At 41.5% G+C, this 22,633-nt stretch overlaps 1 protein-coding gene across 1 annotated transcript in view; it reads left to right on the forward strand.

The window, feature by feature from the left end:
- Window positions 1–22,633, forward strand: part of slit3 (slit homolog 3 (Drosophila)) — a 303,920-nt gene that overhangs the window by 153,647 nt on the left and 127,640 nt on the right. The window contains exon 5 of the mRNA XM_074649244.1: window positions 6,397–6,468. Coding sequence (XP_074505345.1) covers window positions 6,397–6,468 — 72 coding nt within the window. The remainder of the gene's footprint in view (window positions 1–6,396; window positions 6,469–22,633) is intronic.

The following is a 22,633-nucleotide window of genomic DNA, read 5'->3' on the forward strand; positions in this document are numbered from 1 at the left end:
AACATGGCAAACTGCAGCCCAACAGGCAACAACAGCTGTCAGTGTGTCAGTGTGCTGACTTGACTATGACTTGCCCCAAACTGCATGTGATTATCATAAAGTGGGCATGTCTGTAAAGGGGAGACTCGTGGGTATCCATAGAACCCATTTTCATTCACATATCTTGAGGTCAGAGGTCAAGGGACCCCTTTTCAAGATGGCCATGACAGCTTTTCCTCGTCAAGATTTAGTGCAAATTAGGTGCGTTATTTAGCCTCCTTCGTGGCAAGCTAGTGTGACATGGTTGGTACCGATGGATTCCTTCGGTTTTGTAGTCTCATCATGTCATTTTCATCGTCCTTGTTCATGCTTACACTCGTTGTGCAGTTACCGGGCAGTACTCCGGGAAAATCCATTCATGTATCAATGGAGTGTTGTGCTCATTGTGAGGGAAAAGCTTTAATAGCATTCGTCACCATTTAAACTCGTAACATGAATTGAACAAGTTATTCTGCTTGTACAGCTCCTAGAACACGTGAATGTAAACAATCTGCTCTCCCAGACATGAAAAGCTTCCCATACATGCATTGTGTCTTAAAGGCCGCATTTAACAGTAAGTTAAAACGGTATAAAGGACACGTTAATAGTTCCAAAGGTTACAGATAGCACAGGATATTTAAATTACTCTTACAGTACAGGCTGTAATATCTGCTGCATGACTTTGGTCTTACCCTACAGTAGAGTGCCTTAAAAAACAAGGGGAATATGAGCTAGCCAGCAGTCGATATTTATTACTCTCTTTATGGAACAATATTAAATGCAGTTACAGCCCCCAAGGGAGAGAAAAAGAGACAGACGGAGAGAGAGAAAGTGAGATAGCGGGAGGAGTGGAAAAAGAAAGTGAGAGAAGAAGAAGAAAAAGAAGACAAGGAGAGGAGAAGTCAGAGGCCTGAGCTAACCATTGAAGGTCTCTCAGGTTTCAAAAAAGAAATTGTGCCACCCGTCTTCCTTCCTCATCCCTTTTCTTCCTCTCCCTCAATTTTCCTCCTCCTCTCCTCTTTTTCATCTCTCCCCTGGAGCCCAGCCAAGGGTCATCCCTCTTTCTTTCTTCCTCTACAGTCGCTCTTCTTTTAATAAAAGACACACACAAAGATGCATGCCACCAGGTCCACTCTCACTTGCCTGCTGTTTGTGTCACGCAGAGACACACAGATTCTACCTGACACACGGACACACACCTTTGCCGCCCTCCTTGTCATCTCTGGCTAACTGAGACCTCCTGTGACGCCGTCTGACACAAAGTCATGTGAAATCAAACAGGCCTGTTTCCACTTCCCCCCGTTGGCAGGTTAATGGTTCAGAGTGGTCCTGGCTCATATCTGGACCAGCCTGAGGGCGGATCCATCTAATATCTGGTGTCTACTGTTACACAAAAAAAGTGTAGGGTGACATAGCCTGGGAGAAAAGTTCATTTGGTCGAGAGAAAAATAGATGTGTGTGTGTGTGTTTTTGTTGTGTGTTTGTTGTGTGTTTGCATGCACAATGTGTGCATAAAGGGTTAACACCAGTATCCGAGGAGACACTGTTTAGCACTGTGTGTGTTTCAGTGTGTGTGTTAAAGGGTTAACAGTAATATCTGAAGTGGCAAAGGGTGACCTGGCGACTGTTATTATTCTCCTCACATGAATAATGGAACTTAATATGGAGGAGGTGATCGCCGGGAGCACAGACACACACACACACACCCTCACACACCAACGCGACCACCACCACCACCCCCCAACCCGAAGACGATCTCGCTGTCATCCTCAATCGCTCCAGACTTCTAGGGGCCAAGGAGAGTCGGCGTGCCCAGAGAGGAGAGGCCTTGGCTGGGGGAACATTAACCGAGGGTGGGGGGTCTGTGTGGTGAAAGGGGAAGGTCTGGAAGACATTTGGTCAAAATTCAATCAATTATACAGTACTTAGGGAGCCATGACAAACATGGGATGGATAATGGAAGGCTATGTTTTCTTCTTCTGCTGCTGTTTGTTGTTCCTCTTCTTCTTCTTCTTCTTCTTTATGTCCTCTCTGTACCCACGAATACTAAACTTAGCTTTTCTTGAACTCTTGTGAACTTTTTGCGCTGTTTGTCTTGTCTCCATGCGGTTCTCCAGATCCCCCGATTCCTCCAAAGATGTGCAGTTGTTTTCATAATCAGTATCACTATAATTTACAGAATTTGTCATCCTAATAGAACTGATGTATAATTCAAACAGCCATCCGTCTCTTTAATAGAATTTTTAAGAGATTAATTGCCTGCTGCCTCCAACGCTGTGGCAATAGAGGAGGACCAAAATGGCTAAATCCAATAATTGAAATATGGGAACAGGCTGGTGTACAAACCATCCAGCTATCCAAATGAGCCATGTTTGTTCCTGTGTGTGTGTGTGTGTGTGTGTGTGGTCGGTCTATCAGTGAGTGTCCTTTTCAAGGACCACAGGCCAATCTCCTGTTGGTGATAGCCTTCGCTCTACTCTAAAGGTCGGCAGGTATGACTCACAGAGAGATGGGAGGAGGACGACTGTTTACATGAAAACATAAAGCAGCTCTGGATGTTGAATGGGTTCAGACACTAACAATACATTATGATAAAATATAGAGTTATTTTTAATATCTGCTAGAACATAAGGTCATATCAAAACGGTGCCAAATGGCAGCCACAGACGTTGCATCTTTAAAGTCCCTGAAAGCTTATTTTCTCAATCAGCTTCTTTCTATGAACAACGGGGTCCTATGTGAACACATTTTTTTGACATAGTTAGAATAGTTTTGGATATTCTACAGAACAAATGTTTGTATTTTCTGTTTTGTCTGTGCATCAGTCAGGTTTTAGCAACATTTGAATCAAAAGGTGATGACAGTTGGATTGTTTGCTTTTTTTATTTTCTAGTTTCTTTACTCTTCTATGACAGTAAACTAAATATCTTTGAGTTGTGGACTAAACAAGACATTTGAGGACGTCATCTTGGGCTTTGGGAAAAACCGATTGACATTTTTCTCCATTTTCTGACATTTTATAGACCAAACAACTTATCGATTAATCGATTAAATAATCGACAATGAAAATAATTGTTAGTTGCGGCCCTAAATACAATTGTCTGTGTGTCTGGTCAGTAGATTTTTTCGAACTGTTGTTTTTGTCACGAGTACTTTCACACAGAACGTGAATATTACGCGGCTTTTTCGCCAAATACATTTTTTGGGAACAAGGTAGATTTTTCGTATTTTTCGAAACCACGAATAAAGGCATTTACCAATCACGTTGTGCTGCTCCCTAGTCTGAACCCGGCCAGCAAACTTTATTACTTCTTTCAGACTTGACAAAGGCGGCGCTGACCAGATCCACTCCTTCCATTCTTACCTTTCACAATAAAACCCGTACACATATAATATTCGCAGCCGAGTATTTTGCATTTTCGTGTTGTTTATTCTCCACTTCCCCGTTTTGTAAAGGCCTTAACTATAAACACATTTTAGGGATAGGAAACAACCATTTTCTCACTAATTGAATCCTGTCGTACTCATTAAAATCAAATGTGTTATTTTCCAATAAAATGTTGATGAGGTGTCCCTCTTTTGTTTACACCTCCCAAAATGTCACCCAAAGCATTTCCATAACCCTAAAACAGCTTGCACAAATGGACAACCAGTAACCACGCGTATGATGAAAACTCAATTCAAGCCTTGTGACATATGAGTTTTATTATGACGGCCTAAACGGTGGACTCCCGGAGCTGGTGTCAGTCACTCAGCTGGAGTCATAAAGGCAGACACACAGTCTCATAATAGCTTTTATTTGACTTGGATGGCTTTCCTTCTGTTAGACGCAATAACAAATAAATATCATGCTGGGTAAACAAAACAATAAAAGATTTATTAGCCATGGAACTCCTCTGAAATATGACTTTTTAATGTTTCTTTTTTCTTTATCTTGTTCTCGTCCTCCTGCTTTTTTTTTGTAATCATTCTCCACTCTGTTTGTCAGCAGTCCTCAAAGGGCAGGGCGGTATAAAAGACATGCAAATCATAGAGATAAAAAAGATAGATTTATGGATATAGTTAGACAGTTAGGTAGAGAATAGATAGATAATGGAGAATGATAGAGGGAAAGGAGCGCAGGAGTGATAACAGCTTTGCTTTCTATCTGTTTCCTATTTGCTCTGTCAACGTCATCATAGGAGCAACAAAGACAGAAAAAAAAGAAAGAAAGAAAACCTTTCAGAAAGAAATCCCATCCCAACCCAAAATGTGTCAAAACCTTCAAAACAAAAAAGTGTAAACATAAGGAATATTTTCCGGCTGTGCTGCACATTAAAATATCATAACACCATTCCTGTCTGTCAAACGTTCGCCTTTTTTTGTGCTCCTTCGTTACCGCAATCGCTGAGCAAAATTGCTCATAAAAGCACATATTTTCTTTGCCTAAAGAGTACACAATGCCAGGCACATACTTTTCCCATCAAGGCCTGGGGAGAAAAAAAAAAAAAAAAAAAACGGGGAACGCTCATCTCTTGTCAAACAAAAGGAATGAGCCAGAAAACACAGGGCTCAAAGGGAAACGTCCAAAACGATGAAACCTTGTTAGTTTGAGGAAATGAGTTTTCTGTTTTCCGAGCACGGCTCGCCAATTAACATTCACAGCCCTAATAAAAGTTGATTGGCTCTGGAATAATGCACAACCAATTTTCCTCCTGTGTACGTGAACGTGGCTGTAAATTAGGCGGCGTAAGCATATACAGTATGTATGTGAGGGTTTGTGTGTGTGTGTGGTTGTGTGTGTGATTGTCTGTCTGTGAAAATTGGCCAATAAGAGGCTGCGTTTCTTAAGTGCGTGACAGGAAAATGTTATGAATATGGTTGGTACATAATTACCTTTCTCCACAGAGAGGTTGGCTGATTTCCATGCTGTGTATACTGTGTGTGTGTGTGTGTCAAGGTCAAACAGAAAGCGGTCAGTTGTGATTATCCGAGTGTGTGTCGACTATCTAATATGCGTGGTCATGTATTTGTGTGCTGCCGCTGATTGGCTTTGTTAGCACATGTGTGTTCAGTGTGTGTTTAGTGTGTGTGTGTCTTTAACTCGGGCCTGACTGGCAGGAGTATAGGGTGATTAGCTTGTCTGATATTTCATACCTCTCTAATTACATTGTGCTTTCTGAACCCGGTTTGCCTGCCAGGCCTTCTCCCCCCAACAAACAACACTAATAGAGTTAAGGCCAGGCTGTTGTGTCATGTCAGAAATCATTTGGCTCATATCGGTATTCATTACGGAGGAAGAAAAAGGAGGAAAAACAAAGTTAGCGGGCTGTTGTATTATATGTGCTGCTTGTGCGGTGTGTGTTAAAAGACCAGCGTGTAACAATTAGGGGGATCTATTGGCAGAAATGGAATACAATATTAATAAGTGTGTTTTCTTTAGTGTATAATCACCTTAAAGTGAGAATCGTTTTGTTTTCGTTACCTTATAATGAGCTGTTTATATCTACATAGGGAGAGGTCCTCTTCACGGAGTCCGCCATGTTTCTACAGTTGCCCAGAACAAACGTTACTCTCTCCCGTCACCGCCGCTCTCTCTCTCTTGCTTCACCACTCACATCCCACGTAAACACACACTCTACGCACTGGCTCTGCTCCAACTGGCTCTAGAGAGGACCAGTTGTGTTATCGCTTTGGACACAGTAGCTCTCCAATACACTTGGCTTCAGTGCTATATAGACCTCACTGCTAGATACAGCCAGATCCTACACACTGTTCCTTTAAAGAGAAAGAGGAAAAACCTGAGGGGGAGAAAAGCATACATGTTGCATGATGGTGGTATTAAAATGTGTGTGTGTGTTCTCGGGTTTCTCAGAAAAACCGCCAGAGCAACCCTGCGCTGTTTGAGGGCTTTAGTTAGTAGAATAAACACATTAAAAACACACATTCAACACACACACACTCTGGTCCTTTATTCTTTCTTCCTCCATCCTCGCTCTCTCCACGCCTCTGCCTCTCCATTAATCACACACACACACACTTCAAGGCAGTAGATGGACTCGTGCCAGCAGTATTTCTGATAGTTCCTTTTGTCTTTGAAGCTCTTTGGACCAAATTGTTCCACTGATCATAAATGTCATATATCATCCTCTCTCTCCCTTTCTCCCCATCTCTTCCTCCTTCTGTGCCTTTGTACCGTAATCACCTCTGTGTATGTGTGTGTGTGTGTGTGTGTGTGTGTGTGTGTGTGTGTGTGTGTGTGTGTATACTGTATGTGTGTGTGTGTGTGTGTGGTGTAGATCAAATGTTTGTGGTTTTGTTTATCATTTGACTCCATATATGTTTGAGTGCTCAGAATACCTCAACTAATGTCCGGTGTCTCTCTCCTTCTCTCTCCAGAGACCTCAGCGAGAACCAGATTCAGGCGGTTCCGAGGAAAGCTTTCAGAGGAATCACAAGTGTCAAGAACCTGTAAGCGCAATCACTCCCTTCCTTTCCTTCTCCCGCCTCACCCGTCACCTCTATCTTTTCCTCTCGGTTCTTTGTGTTATTGAGCCCAATTTTCTATTATCATCTCACAAAAAAAAGTTGATCCCAATTGCTGCTGTAGTTTATTTAATGTTTCCTTTTTTTAACCCCTTAAATCTCACTGACCCAGCTGGGGGCTCAGTTAGCACAAACTCATCCAGGAGGCTGAATTTTGAAGGAAATGTGTACAATATGATGCCCAGGAATCTTTCTGTTTAAAGTAATGTTGCAGCCATAAAAGCAGCAAGTCTGTGGTTTACATATTTCACTTAGTGTAAACATCATATATATGTTATACCAACCCGATATCACACCAAAGCGTTTAATATACCCGTCTGTACACCAGAGGATAGCGTGTCAGTTTCACGTTTTTTCTTGCCACTGTCGCACCAAGTGCATGCTCATGGGGGACCTCTTGTTGGGTCTCTAAATTATAGAGTACGGTCTAGTCCTGAAGAAACAAATCACCGGCACTCACAGATAAAGAGTCTTTTTTGGTTTATTCTGGGCAATCAAACGTGAACGAATGTGTTTCAGCTATAAGCCGTCATCAGCGTGATCCAACGAGACGTATTGCCAGTATAAATACTTCAGGTGAGACACAGACAAGGGACTACATAATGACCTACAGTCTAGACCTGCACTATATGAAAAGCACCCTGAGAAAACTTCCGTTATGTTTTGACGCTATTTGAAAATAAAATAAATTGAATTGAATAGAACTGAATTGAATCTACCTCCTCATCCTCCCACAAGTCTCCCATAAGTGGTCTTTCTCACTGTATATACTACGCAACTAGCTCTGAAGTTAGACTTCAATCACTACACCTTCATGCAGGCTGTAATATTCACATCTCAGCGACACAAAACGTGACATTGACACGCTTTCTTCCGGTGGACAGGTGGGTCTATTACACGCTTTGCCGTGAGACAGGACTGGTTATACTCTCTGACAGTGTGGAATAAGATGACTTTTCCAACATTAAAGCTATGTAAAGGGGGAAAACTGTACGTTAGGAACATAAATTTAACCGGTATACATGGTGTGCATATTCTAGGTTTGATCACAGAGCATTGGAGGAAATCGGTGTTATTCCTAGACATCAAATCTCATTTCTGAATCACAAATTTGGTTTAGATTAGTTTCACATGACGTGTCTGTTATTTCCATCTTCCTCCTGACTCTATTTAACATTTTTCAACCTCCACCCCATAATCCCCCTTTTCTCATCTTCTTCTTCTTCTTTCTCCTCTCTTCCTGTCCGGAGAGGTTTTTGTCCTCACGTCAAACGCTCAATACCCCCCTGTCATTTATTCATGACGTCCTAATCACCAATAGTGTGATCAATAGGCTGCCTGATCAATGCTGCTCATCAATAACGGCTGATCAATCCGGCCTGATGCTGCATAGGAAACTACTAGACAGACTCTTGGGGGTAAACAATGTCCTCAATGTGTCAGAGTTCGATATAGGGTGAGATAGAGTAGAATAGAACAGAATAGAAATGTATGGGACAATAAAGCTGCATTATGCTGAAAAAATAAGCAGATTTGCTCAACAAATCTTCTCAGTGTAAATTAAAGTTTGCTGTTGTGTTTCATCAGTCATGACTGACATGACAGAGGGAAGGATAGAAAAACAGAGCCGAGCATAATAACTACAAGATGCAAAAAGATAATAGCCCGTCCTTCTGGAAGCCGCACAAGCTTTATTTCACTACTAGAGCTGTCGGCTGACAAGAAAACAAACACATAAACAATATGCTTTGGCTAAATGAGAAGAGAGGGAGATGATTGGGATCTTCAAACACAGATTGTCTTCAGCAGTGATTCCACTACGATGTGAACAAATAACACTTTTTTGAACATGAGCCATGTGTGAGAAGACATTGAGTTAGTAGAATAAGATAAAAAGTTCCAAAAAATGGATTTTAACTTGGAAGTAAATACATCATCATCGCAATCACCGATGCAAAGATGGGTCATATTTGATTGCATGCCGACTGTATTTGTCATATTTATCTGCTGGACCAGTGCTGGGTGAAAATAAATCATCATTTATTCCATTCCATTATGCCAATGAAGATCATGTAATATGATTGAAAGCTCCAGAACAGCTTCAAAATAGAAGTTATGGTGAAATTGTTTTCTTAGCACTATGTGAGATTAGCCGTGGACAGACAGACAGACAGACAGACAGACAGACAGAAACAGAGATGCACACACGACCCCGAATACGCAATCTCCTGGTGGAGATAATTATAACAAGCACTTGAATTTATTACTAGTACATCCATATCACCTTAAAATATTAACTAATGTGTCCTTGAGTTGTGATGATTTATGTGTTTCCAGCACTTTTTCATTGGGCAATCTGTGAATTGATTAATATGCGTCTTGCTACAGATCAGTAATTCAGAGTTAGGCGACAGGCAAATGTGCTCTTCTGCTTAGTTTCCTCTCCCAAGTGTGATGTAAGTTCAATATGGCCGCCAAAGTCCACAGGAGATTATTACTCTTAAGTTAAATGGACCTGAAAGTGCCTGTACTTTGTACTCTGTACTCTGTACTGTGTGTGTGTGTGTGTGTGTGTGTGTGTGTGTGTCAGTGAGAAAGTGTCAGCTCTCATGGCTGGGCTCCAACCCTTTGAGTTCAGTTTGGCCTCTGATCATCTGATCCACTCTCCCTTCTCACATCGGACACAATCCAAACTAAACGCTGCGCCCCACCTCACCTCTTTGACCTCAGACTCTCAGGTATTTCACAACTATTTGAAGTTTGATGCCAGAAAACGGCAGAGCAAATCACATCTTAGCTGCAACGTTGCAGCACCTTGCATATCTTTAACCTGCATTCATCCAGAGTAGGTTCGCTGGTTAGAAAAAAAGATCATGGTTTGTGTTCAAATTATTAATATAACAACATAAAAACATAACGTAACAACCGTAACGATGCAACAAAACCACTATAGTTAGGTTTAGGAAAGAACTGGGCTTAAAACTACTACATTTGTACAGTGAAAATGACATTGAATGTTGTGAACACGGGACACAAACAAACAACTGATTGTAACATGACGCACGGGACACGAACAGCGGTCTCCTGGTTGAAAACCTCTTGTCCATCCACACCACCCGGTGTGTCTTTTTTCGCTCTTTAAACTCTACGTCACTTGCTCTGACCGAATGCAAAAACGTTGGCATTCAACGTACCCGTGGTTTGCAGAAACGTCCAATGCCAACATTTTTCCTGGTGACTGGGCTGTTTGCCGAGCATGCGAGCTCTTTAGAAGAAGAAGAAGAAAGAAAGAAAGAAAGGCACTTCATTAATCCCCGAGGGGAAATTAATTTTTTTCACTCTGTTATATACAGGACACACACACACATGCACAAACAGGACCTATACATGCGTTAATGAGAAAGATGTCAGAGCGAGAGGGCTGCCCCTTACAGGCGCCCCGAGCAGTTGGTGGTTTGGTGCCTTGCTCAAGGGCACCTCGGCAGTGCCCAAGAGGCAAACTGGCATCTCTCCAGCGACCAGTTCACACTCAGTACTTGTACAGTACTTATCGGTAGTTCCCTGCATCACATTCATACATTTACACACATTTACACCTGAGAGCTGCCCAGTATAACCACAGTCTCCTACGGCCGTCCCGCTGAGCACCTCCAATATACAGCAAGTACAATTCAATATGAGTTTCCAGACTTTGCACAGTAGATATATTCCACTTCCTGCCCTCACAGTCCCTTTTTAGAGTAGAATAAAATTCCTTTAATGTTATTGCACAATGAAAAAAACACATAATCTACTGAAGGAGATAAACATCAATTTAAAGTAAAACAGCAATGTTTTTCACTTAACAAAAGCTCGCAATGCTTCAAGGAGAAGAATAGAAGTTACTGGCAGACACTTAACGTTGTATTGCCAGATGCGGCTCTTCACTTCCTGCCAACGCTATAAAGTCGTGTCAATCATATTTGACGGTAAAATTGTCTCCGTTAAAATGTTTTGCACTGAATTGCTTTGACCTACAAAGTGACTCATTTTACTTTCACTTTTTCTGCCAAAATTGAGTGACTCAGGCTTAATGAGATCATTCATTTCTTCCTCCTCGGGTTTTGACGTTTTACAGCACCTCCACATCCTCCTTCTTCTCCCTATATCTCCTCATCCTTTCTTCCTCCCTCCATGTTTTCCTTTCCCCTCAGATTGCATCGCTCCCTTTCCTCCTCTCTCTCTGTCTTCCATCGCTTCCTGCTCATCACATCTTCATTCTTCTTATTTCTCTTATCCCGGCGTCTATCAATCTTTCCTCCCTCTTTCTTTCCTTTTTTCTGCTCTCCATCCATTCCTTCCGCACCATCCCTCCATTCCCAGCTCCAACTAGCCACCTCCCTTCACTTCTCTCTCCCACTTTTTCCTCCCTTCTTCCTCTCCCTCCCCCCTCCATCCCTCCATCCCTACCTCCATTAGACAAGGTGACTCCTGCAGTAAAAGGCTCCAGCCCTCCATTATGCCACAGAGTAAAAAAACCTTCATGACATTCTGTCCCTGGTGGACACAGCATTGATTTTCCCGTATGTCTCTCCCCCCCCCTCCCTCACTTTATCTCTCTCCCCCCTCACTCTCACTTTCTCTTCTGTCTCTCTCTCTCTCTCTACGTCTATGTCTCTCGCCCTTTCTGTCTCACTCACTCTGTTTCTCAGAGGCTATGGTCTCCATCCCTCTCTCTCTTTCTCTCGGTTGTTCCCTTTCATGCTGCCTGGTGGCTAGCATAGTATCCATTTATTGCACTTCTTCACACACACACACACACACACATGGACCCTGTCGACCCCGCTATCAGATTGACTGCTTTGCTGAAACTGCCAAGAACCTGGCAAATACGATTACTGTGGTCTTCTGCTAACCTAAGGAGACAGGTATACGCCATACATCTATGTGGAGGTGTTTGTGTGTGTACATGTGTGCGCCCCTATACATTGTGCTGACTGCTGGTCCTGTCATCCCCCTAAACTCAACCTGTCAGTCAAACTACATATGATAAAGGTAAATGTAGAGTTAGAAAACACCGAGCCAAAATTCCTGTAATACGCTCCGTGTTTTATGTTTTTTTTTTTACTGCCGTACGTCATATTCTGGATGCTTATCTATCGCATCTAATCTTATCTAATCTGATTTTCTATGATCTAATCTTGTCTCGTCTTGTCTGGTCTCGTCTTGCCTTGCCAGAAAAGTCATCATGTTAACCGCACCAGTCAATGTCCAACAACGTTGTTCTTTTGGCATCTAACACATCTGCTTTCCTCGCTGCTCCTGAGCTCATAACAAAATCATGCAGCAGGGAAAAAGTGTCTGATTCCTTCTGAAAAACAAGACGCCATAGAATCGCACATTTTTTCCAAGTAATCTGTGTCGAGTGTGATCACTGGTGGCGAGTTCCTAACCTTGCACGGCAGCTGGATTCTCACAAGAATTACGCGGGAATCGTGGGAGCACATCTCACACGAAAAATCCATTTCGTCAGGCTTCAAGTAAATTTAAACTTTAAAGGTATGATATGCAACAACTTCTTGGAAAACAATGTATAGACTGATACAAAAATGATCCCTCTAAATCAGGGGTGCCCAATACGTCGATCGCGATCTACCGGTCGATCGCGAAGGTAGTGTGGGTAGATCGCATGGCATTTATAAAAAAATAAAAAAAATAAAAAATAATCATTTTTAATTTTTTTTTAAAATAGGCGTCAGCCAACAAATTGCAACACTGTTTCACCTGAACTCATCTGGAGTGGAGGATGAGATTTTGACACTATAAGCTGACATTCAGCTTAAGTCCAGGGCTCATGGACAGTTCTGTAACTTACTCACAGAGGAAAAGTACCTCAACATGAGGAAATGTGCTACCTCCTTGACTGCATTATTCGGCTCCACTTATTTATGCGAGTCAGCCTTTTCCCACATGAAGATTATTAAGTCCAAATACCGTTCCACCTTGACTGATGATCATTTGGAAGTGTGCTTGAGGCTGGCTATCAGCAGCTACTGTCCGGACTATGCATCCCTGGCTGATTCCATTCAGTGCAAGTCATCAGAGTAAGGTAATGACAAAAAATGTACAGTTATATTGTACAATATGGGTTCATGCAGTTATGCAAGGTACACCAACATATATTGTACATATAAAGAATACTCAATATATTTATAAATAAATATATGTTTTGCATTTTTATAGTAGGTAGATCATTTTGACTTGGTCATTTTATAAGTAGCTCGCATGCTGAAAAAGTGTGGGCAACCCTGCTCTAAATCATCACTTATGCCCCACTAAAAGTGGGTGGCAGTGTCTGTTTCTGCAGAGACCTTGCAGCTCTCTGCCCGTAGTTTCTCTTTTCTTCTTATTTTGCTTTACTTTGGACGCTGCTGGGCGTCTGCCAACAGCCTTTAGGCCCTATTTTGGGAGTGTAACCCCCAGCCAATAACAGCACGCAGGGTGTGCAGCCCGTTCAGGTGGTCAAATGACGCCTCTCGGCTTCTGATACCAAGGCACAAGCAATAGGCTATACGTCGAAGGGCACAAGTCCCCCTTTAGATGCTCTGCGGCCATATTTGACGGATGAGAATGGGTTTGTTACATCGCTATAGCAGCTGTTGTTCGCTGCTATTGTTGTGTCAGTTTGACCGAGGCACACACACACCAGGCAGAGAGGACAGCCTGCCTTTCGCCTACATTCATTCAAAATCTGGCAACTCGGCACCTTCCCGCAGGGTTGTACGGAGGTGTGCAGAGTTAGTGGGTGTTTATTTGTGTTTTAGAACGTAACCGTCGTGAAACAATAACAAATTAACATTTCATTTCTCTAATTCACTGTTTTGTTCTCATTAACACCTCTGTTCATTCGATAGCTCGCTCAGCCATCACTTCTCTCACTCTCCCTCTCAGCTCATTAAACTGAGGACGACTGGCCAACTTTGAATGAGTTTACAAACACCGACCGACAACTGTTGCATATTATACCTTTAAAAAATCGTTTGTGGCCGGCAAGCCAGACCAAAGGCCAGTCAGCGTCCTTTGAGGAGCTACTGGCGGGCGTGGCTTCGGTGTGTAACGACGCACAGAGAGGTGACTCTAAACAACAATCGCAGCTCCTGAAGAGGTTAGCGTAGCTGCAATAGCATCAGTTATATCAGAGCTGGAGGGTATTTCTTCATTGAAAGAAGAGCAAAGAACGGCACTGAAGGCTTTTCTCGATGGAAAAGATGTTTCCGCTCCAATGACGGCTTCTCAGATGGTTCTGTGTAACAAACCATCTGGCGGTTCAGGTTAGCAAGTTCCTTCTGCGCACATGAAGTGACAAATCAAAAATGAAATACACATAAACAGTGTTAAGCAAGCTCTCCATCAACAGGAAACTGACTGACCCTTTGCACCACCACCTCCGCCATAAGACCAAAAGATGAATAAATTACAGTTTGTGGTGTGGGCAGCGAGCTGAAGTGAAATGATTTCTGAGGATTTAAATTATCCCAACTTATGCTGCCTATTTGAGCCACTAAAGTTAAGCCACTTTACCTAGTACAGTCTTAACACGGATGTAAAACCTATTGCTTGACCTAGACTCTGTCTCTGTGACCAACAACCTCTAGGACTACAGCTAACAAGCTATATGAACTGGATTGTGCCGGATTTGTTCATTCTGAGGGGTCAAAGATAGAAATATATCTTTAAAACATGTTCTATCTGAAAGAGACATTCTCACAGCCAAGCAATTATAGCGAGAGTTTATGTGCATAATGTTCAACAATAACATTTACCCCCTCGTGCGATTTTCCCAAGGACACTGGTGAATTCATTCAGATAAAATAAAAAAAAATCCAACAACTCAAAACATTGTTTCACGTGTTGCAGAGACCTCGTTTAAATGGTTGATGTCACAACTCATTCAATTCCCTCAGGGTGCAATTTGAGGCAAGCTGGTTTGCAAACATAAAAACATAAAATTATGATAAACTATTAATTCACACAATGAAAAAACACTAAATATATTCACATAAAGATAAAAAATCAAATAACAGTAAAGATTAGAAGCAATCATTAAAAAAGTTAACTATGCAGGTGGTAATGTTGAACATGACACATCTCTCCTCTGTTAGCATAGAGTGTCATACACTAACACACCATAGGCTAGGTTCAAATTTAAAATCTTTTCATTGCCATTCTGTTGCTCGCTTTGGTCCAAGTTTACTTCCTGTCAGCTACTGCATTAACAAACATTGCAACAGGAAATACAGCCGGGCCCATTGAGAATGTTAATGTTGTCAAGTTTGAAAAGGTCTTCACTGGCATACAGGAGAGTATATTTAAAGGTTTTTATACATACTTTTCTGAGCCATGAGTGACAACAACCTCAACCAGCCTGATGCAGTCAACCCCAGTCAACTTGTACCCTAAACACAGACTGTGTATAAGAAGTGGACGTAGTCACCGTGACGTCAGCCATTGGTTTGTGGACTACCGTTCTGAAGCTTCGAGTTCGACATTTTGGCCGTCGACATGTTGGTTTTTTGCAACCAAAAGTGGCACGAGAGGGTGGAGCTAAGTACAACCGAACGCTGAATAAGATATTTTTAGGCGACCAAGATGTTGCAATCAACTTTCATGAAGTGAAAAAACACTTTGAAACGGTTGAAGCTCTAAGACGAAAACCCGGACAACTCCCAGACCGGACAACGCCGTGGTAGTGACCTGTCAATCACAAGGTAGCCACGCCCTAAAGCATCCCCTGCTTTATGGTCTATTTGACTCTAAATGGGACCATAATTTACTAAATGAACATCATGCTGTATTGAAGAAGACTTGAAACTAGCGATTGAGACCATAAACTCATGTTTACAATGTTTACTGAGGTAATAAATCAAATGAGAAGTAGGATCATTTTCTCATAGACTTCTATACAATCACACTTCTTTCAACAACCAGAGGAGTCGCCCCCTGCTGGCTATTAGAAAGAATGCAAGTTTAAGGCACTTCACAACCGGAGGATGCCGACTGATCCTAAAATAGAATAATCTTAAAAAACCTTTTTCCTCTGACATGCAGATATATTTGATGTATTATAATATGATGAGATTCTGTCAGACTGCTATTTAAACCTATATCCTTGAAACCTATATACAGGTCATACTCTACTTTCTGTTTACAGTGAGAAGAGACAGATAAATGGGATCAACCACAGACGCTGTTTTGTGTACACTTTACAGTCACGCTTAAATCACAACATGTGTGAGTCAGTCATGCTGGGAGGCATATAGCTGCAGTTGGCTTACAGAGACGCATGGACGCATCAGATAAGATACAGCTGTTTCATATGCCCTCACATTACACCTCAGTGGCCACAGCGACACGCTTTTCTTTATCTTCTGCCGCCATCACGTCCTCATATTGTACCTTGTTTTCCATCTGCCTGCCTTCTCGCTCTCTTGCCCACTTTTTTTTATTGTTACAAAATGTAATTCATTTTCCCCCACTGAGTCCACCCATGCTCAACATTTACACACCCCTAGCACCTCCAGGTGCTTTGGAAGAATGTGTTCAGGGAATGTAATATGTAATTTCTTCCAACAATACAACCTTACATTATTCCAGTGTAAGAAGAACTAAAAAAGAACCATGGCTTTACTTCTTTACCTTTTTTCCTTCCTGTCACCCTCTCCTTTCACTTCTCCCTCGTAAAACGCCTCCACACTTCACGCTTCCCTACCCACAATGCAGTGCAGGATGGCCGTTTGTTTGAATTATGACTACAGCGCCTTAGAGAGAGGTGAGAACATTGTGTCGGCTGTGCACGCGCACACACACACACATGTTTCTTACCTGCACTGTTGTGTGTCTTTGTCATTGCAGATGTTTACCTTCAGTTGTTTTTGTGTTTACCACAATTCCAAGAATGGACAGCCAGAGCCAGATATATATCTAGCAAGTGTTTGTTGAAAATATAGAGAAAAAAGATTAATAATGTCACGGTGCCATTTCTTCCCCGATCAAGCATTCAAAGCCTTGCACCAATATGCACAAAGTGGCAAGGAAGAGCAATGAAGACATGATAGCCTGCTTCCTGAAATGGTTTACTCAGATTCCCATCATTCTTTGCCCCCCTGCTTCCTTAAATGGGAGGATGTGGCTAATTCATTAAAGGTCATGACCAATCGAGACAGGAGGGAGAAAATGTCAATAGCTTTGTCTAAATTTTAACTTATTTAGCGAGACAGGGTTCCCCAAACAGTCGCATTTTTCATCACAGTGATGGGATTTAGTTTTGACGTAGAATTTACTTAAACTCATTCACACAATCGTCAAAGAGTAGTGGTTAGATTCAGCGAGAGACAGAGACACTTCTATTCTTTTGCACAAACCATCAAATTAGATTTTCGCAGTGTTGCCTTTATTTGACTTGAACTTCAACATCAGACAAATGTTTCCATCTCTTCTCACTGTTTATTTAACAGAGTTATAAAATTCCTAAATCCACTTCAAGCGAATGTGCGTTTATATTCAATTTGTCTAATTCGATATGCAAAAAAAAGGACTTGGATGGAAAGCCACTTGGTGTCCTCGACTGCATGTATCTCGGTAAGCGGTGGCCTTCTAATTATAAAACATGCACATGGCTTCCTGTACCCTTGAACATCACTAAAAGCAGAGGAATCATTTGCAAGTCCAAGCCCGGTATTGTGCAAATCCTCATTTACTGCATGAAGGCTACGTGCAGTATGTCCATCCACCCTGCATTGGCTTCATTCCCAACACATCCATCCTTAATCCACTTACATCTACCGCTCATCCTTCAACCCTCCTGTGTTCTTCTGTCTTTTACTTATTTTCTCATTTCTTTACTTTTTGGCTTTTCAATCTCCAACCTCCCTCTCCTCTACTACTCATCTGGTCCTTTGCTTTCCTCTCTCCAGCAGACCACCATTTCTTTTTTATTTCTTTCATCTCTCCATGCTCTCAATGTCTTGTTGCATGTCTCTTTTCTGCTTTCCTTCCTTCCTTTGTTCCTTTGAATCCTTTCACCAGTTCTCATTCTCATACAATACTTTTCTTCCCTCTTTCAGTTTTCCTCTTCAACCCATTAACCCCAGTGATGTTTTTGTTTACTCACCTTCTCATTGCTCATCTTTCTTGGTATGTTTCAATCTAAACTGCAGACTAGCAGTTACGAGACAAAGCAATACAGTATGTTTGCTTGACAAAAAAATGGGAAAGATGAGCGGATTCAAAGTTTATGCAAAAGTGCAACGGCTTTGAATATTTAAGGGAAGTTTTGGTTACCAAATGTTTTCCGAAAGTTTCCTCCCAAGAAGCCCTCTAGCAGCCATTGTATTTATGACAGGGGTGATGAAGGAAGTAAGATGATGTAAGATGTTGTTGTAGGGCCGTGGTTCTCAAACTTTTTCTGTCATTCCCCCCTTTGGAGGAAGAAACATGTTCACGCCCGAACTACTCAGTGCAGCCCTACTTTGTCATAATTTCTTTTGATGACCTTCAGATGAGCAGATTGTCTTTTTCACCTCCGAAGCATCGTCTGTTTTTATTTTTGTCCTTGTCAAATATCTGTCCGTTCTGTCAAACTACAGACTACCTGTCTGAATGAACACCATTGCTACCATGGAAAGAGACGATTTGTTTACTGTTCGACCGTGAAAATGATTCCAACGTCAAAACATTAATTGCTCATCACATTTTCCACCGGGCACGCGTGCACCCCCTGACATGCGGCCCCTCAGTTTGAGAACCACTTTTGTTGAGTGACAAAGTCCACGAAGAGAAGAAGTCAGGGTGGACGGATGGTTCTTGTTTCAAACAGACAGTCAGCGTTGGATCCTTTTAATCATGATCGTGATCCTCCCCTAACCATAACCAATTATTTGTTATTGTAACCATGACGATAAAGTAGTCATTTTAACCCAAACCATGATCTTTCCATAAATCTAACCAAGTAATTTTTGTGCCTTAACCTCACTGTCACATCATAAGATGTATTTGTTTTCCAACAATGATCAGTGATGGTTTTTGGTCACAGACAAATGACGATCGATGATCAGAAAATGCTTATATGTGTCATTCTGGAGTCTTTCTCATGTGTCATTGTAGTTTAATTTGAAGGACTTGTTGGACTTGGATTGTTTTTCAGCTGTCACATGTCTTTGGAGTTTAGTCCTTTGATTGTTAAAATGTAAGACATTGTGATTAGAGACTTAGCGGAAGAAAAAGTTCCACTTCGGAACAATAACACTCATAAATAAAGCCAAAATTGATGTAACTATACATTTACCAGCAGTTTAACTCTCCCACAATTGGATCCTATATACATCCCACACTATAGAAAGTGATGACAGAGCTATGCAGCAATTTGGTGACTCACACCATGAAACTCCTTATCGAACACATTTGTTTTCTTGTAAGATTGAAGTGAGATTTGCTTCTGTCTTCTGTGTTGAGCATATAAATCTAAAAGAGGCTCGCAGGCAATCCGGAAAGTAGTTATTTCTGTTGTCGTTTACCTCACAATGGCCGCATTTGACCAAAACACTACAAAATGATCAATTGAAGTAGTGTTGAGATGAAAGGAGCCACAGCACATCGCTGTTTATTCAGTGTTTCCAATATGTCTCCATCACGACTCATTCTGTGATGTCTTTATCAACAAAAATGTTGTGTCACGCAAATGGGAAACCATTTTTGGGTAATTTCCAGTCAAACATTTGTGCTGTTTACATTAATTTCCAGATTTGTTGAAGCATTATTTGTTGATATGGATTGGATGGGAACCCAGATAGTGTATCCTCCAACCCTCCCTCGGTCCTTTCATTAATTACTCAGTCAGTAGTGGTTGCTCACTGATGGATTCATGGAGTGGCAGGGCTGCTGTGTGTGTGTGCTCCAGATGGTAGCAGAGGGAAGCATTGAATCAGTCTGCCAATAGGCCTTATGATAGACATGATTAAACACACTAACTAATTATATGGAAGGAAATTAAATTCTGGCCCCCGGTTCTATCCCCTGTAACAAACATCCACATACAAGCACGAACACACCGCGACTACAAATGCAACACGGTGGTACAAATATGGAGAGCACACACACTCACTCAGACACACAAAGTATACCCTCATCCCAGATTGATACCAATCATGTCACTGCTAATCAGGGTGCTTGGTGAACAAAGCTGTCAGAGGAATCCAATCATATCACAGATGATGGGATCGTTTACTGTGGATGAGGACAGTAGATGAAGTACATGGCCACCAATATGAATCCGCAAATTATTCTCAATTGTAGGAGAATTACAGATGTGAGGAGCATGGTGACAATATGTTCTCATATTTATCAAAACACCATCCTGTAGAGTTATGTACAGTTTAAGAGTTGAAGACATCTCACAACTTGTCTGGCAGTCCTCGTCAGCTCTGCAGAGTGATGGGAATCCCCCAGACTCGCATCAAGAAGTCATGAGTGTCAGTGGAGACACGGAGAGACAATGGAGACTAATGAAAACAAATGTGGAGGTTGTCAACTTACATTTTTTTTGTCCAGTGGGTGTCTTAATTCTTTGACAACCAAACAACAAAATTGTCAATGCATTCCGAAATGATCCATATAATTACAAAAATGATACCATTGAGCAACCTCCGGGTCTGAGACTTGCATTCTTTCTAACAGCCAGCAGGGGGCGACTCCTCTGGTTGAAAAAAGAAATCTGATTGTATAGAAGTCTATGAGAAAATGAGCCTACTTCTCATTTGATTTATTACCTCAGTAAACATTGTAAACATGAGTTTATGGTCTCAATCGCTAGTTTCAAGTCTTCTTCAATACAGCATGATATTCATTTAGTAAATTATGGTCCCATTCAGAGTCAAATAGACCATAAAGCAGGGGATGCTTTAGGGCATGGCTACCGTGTGATTGATATGTTGCTACCAAGGCGTTGTCCGGTCTGGGAGTTGTCCGCATTTTCGTTTTACAACTTTAACCCTTTCACACTTTCAGTAATGAAAGTTAATTATAAGATTTTGGTCGCTTAAAAATGCATTAGGTTGTACTTGCTCCACCATCTCGTGTCACTTCTGGCTGCAGAAAACAAGATGGCGAGGCTTCAAAACAATAATTGAAGGACGTTAAATATCAGTCTCCTGCATTAACGTTGGATGTGCTACACACTCATCCACCACCCAGACCTCCACAGCCTTACTTTCTGCCTAGCAACATAAAGAGCAGACTACCTTTCCGCATTGGCAATGAACGCCGGCATCAGATGTACACTGTGAGGCTCAGAACTGTCCAATATGAATGTGACTACAAGATACAGAGCTGTACGTGGATGAATAAAATAACACAGATGAATCAAATGAGACAGAAGAGCTCTTTGTTTTCTAGAATAGCACAGCCTTATCCCCATTCTTCATATTCAATGTTATACTGAAAACATAATGGCTTTGATAACTACAGTCAACTTTGCCAGTGCCATGCGTATCCATATGGCTGCTCAGGCTGTGAGCCAGTTTGCCTTCCTTAAAAAAAAAATCATGCCTTTTAATTACATAAAACACAAACATGGCACAGCCATATGTTGTTATGATCCCCAGACTCACCATATTTTAGAGTCCAGTCATTTAACAGATGCTCACACTCACAGCTTCCCCTCCAACAAGTAGCTAAAAAAGATAATCTTAGATTCAAAACATGACTCTTAACGAGAGCACACAACCCTATAAGACTACTCTTTTATACAGAACACTCCACATCAATGACCCAAGCCATCTTTACAAATCGTGCTCAATTAATCAAGTGCGGCATTGCGAGGCCGTAAACAAGTTATCTCTAAATCACCCCTAAAATATAATTGCATTGCATCAAAGCAGATCAAAACATCTCATCAGTCTCTGGGAGCCTTTGGAGGGCCGAAAATAATTACGTGGTGGGCCAAACCGCCAAACCTAGCCTGTGGGCACAGAGTTGTTTGGTATTTTAGTCCAAACTGAACTCATGCCAACCATTAACTACCAGCAGCTGGTCAATATCAGGTAAAAATACATGAAGAGTGTCCTTGCTGTGCTGCACCGCAAACTGCTTTCTGTGACCTTGTTGTGCACTGCAGATGTCAAAATAAGAGTACACTGATCAAATATAAAATTACAGTATTGACTTTGTGTAGCAACTTTTCCAAGTTTTGTGATTAAATATAACTAAGGTACGGCTGTCAAAGTTAATGTGGTAATAACGCGTTAACGCAAATACGTTTTAACGCCACTAATTTCTTTAACACATTAACGCAACTTTCGATCTTTAAGTTTGTAGCAGTTTTAAAGTTACAGTTTGAAGATACTGGCATCATATGAAACTTATGAAACCTAAGGAATCCATTGGTACCAACCATGTCATACCAACTTGTCACAAAGGAGGCTAAATATCACTCCAAACTTACGCTAAATTTTGGCGAGGAAAAACTGTCATGTCCATTTTCAAAAGGGTCCCTTGACCTCTGACCTCTAGATATGTGAATGAAAATGGGTTCTATGGGTACCCACGAGTCTCCCCTTTACAGACATGCCCACTTTATGATAATCACATGCAGTTTGGGGCAAGTCATAGTCAGGTCAGCACACTGACACACTGATAGCTGTTGTTGCCTGTTGGGCTGCAGTTTGCCATGTTATGATTTGAGCTTATATTTGTTATGTTAAATGCAGTACCTGTGAGGGTTTCTGGACAATATTTGTCATTGTTTTGTGTTGTTAATTGATTTCCAATAATAAATATATACATACATTTGCATAAAGCAGCATGTTTGCACACTCCCATGTTGATAAGAGTATTAAATACTCTAATCTCTCTTTAAAGTACATGTTGAACAGATAAAAAATATCTGTGGGTACAGAGTTGTTTGATATTTACTGTCTTGGGTCCAAACTGAACTCATGCCAACAGTTAACCACCAGCAGCTGGTCAATATCAGGTAAAAATATATGAAATCTCGCTGTGCTGCACCGCAAACTGCTGTCTATGACCTTGTTGTGCAAAGTTCAAAATGAGAGTACAC

This window comes from Sebastes fasciatus, chromosome 10 (assembly GCF_043250625.1).
Source record: "Sebastes fasciatus isolate fSebFas1 chromosome 10, fSebFas1.pri, whole genome shotgun sequence".
Lineage (NCBI taxonomy): Eukaryota > Metazoa > Chordata > Actinopteri > Perciformes > Sebastidae > Sebastes > Sebastes fasciatus.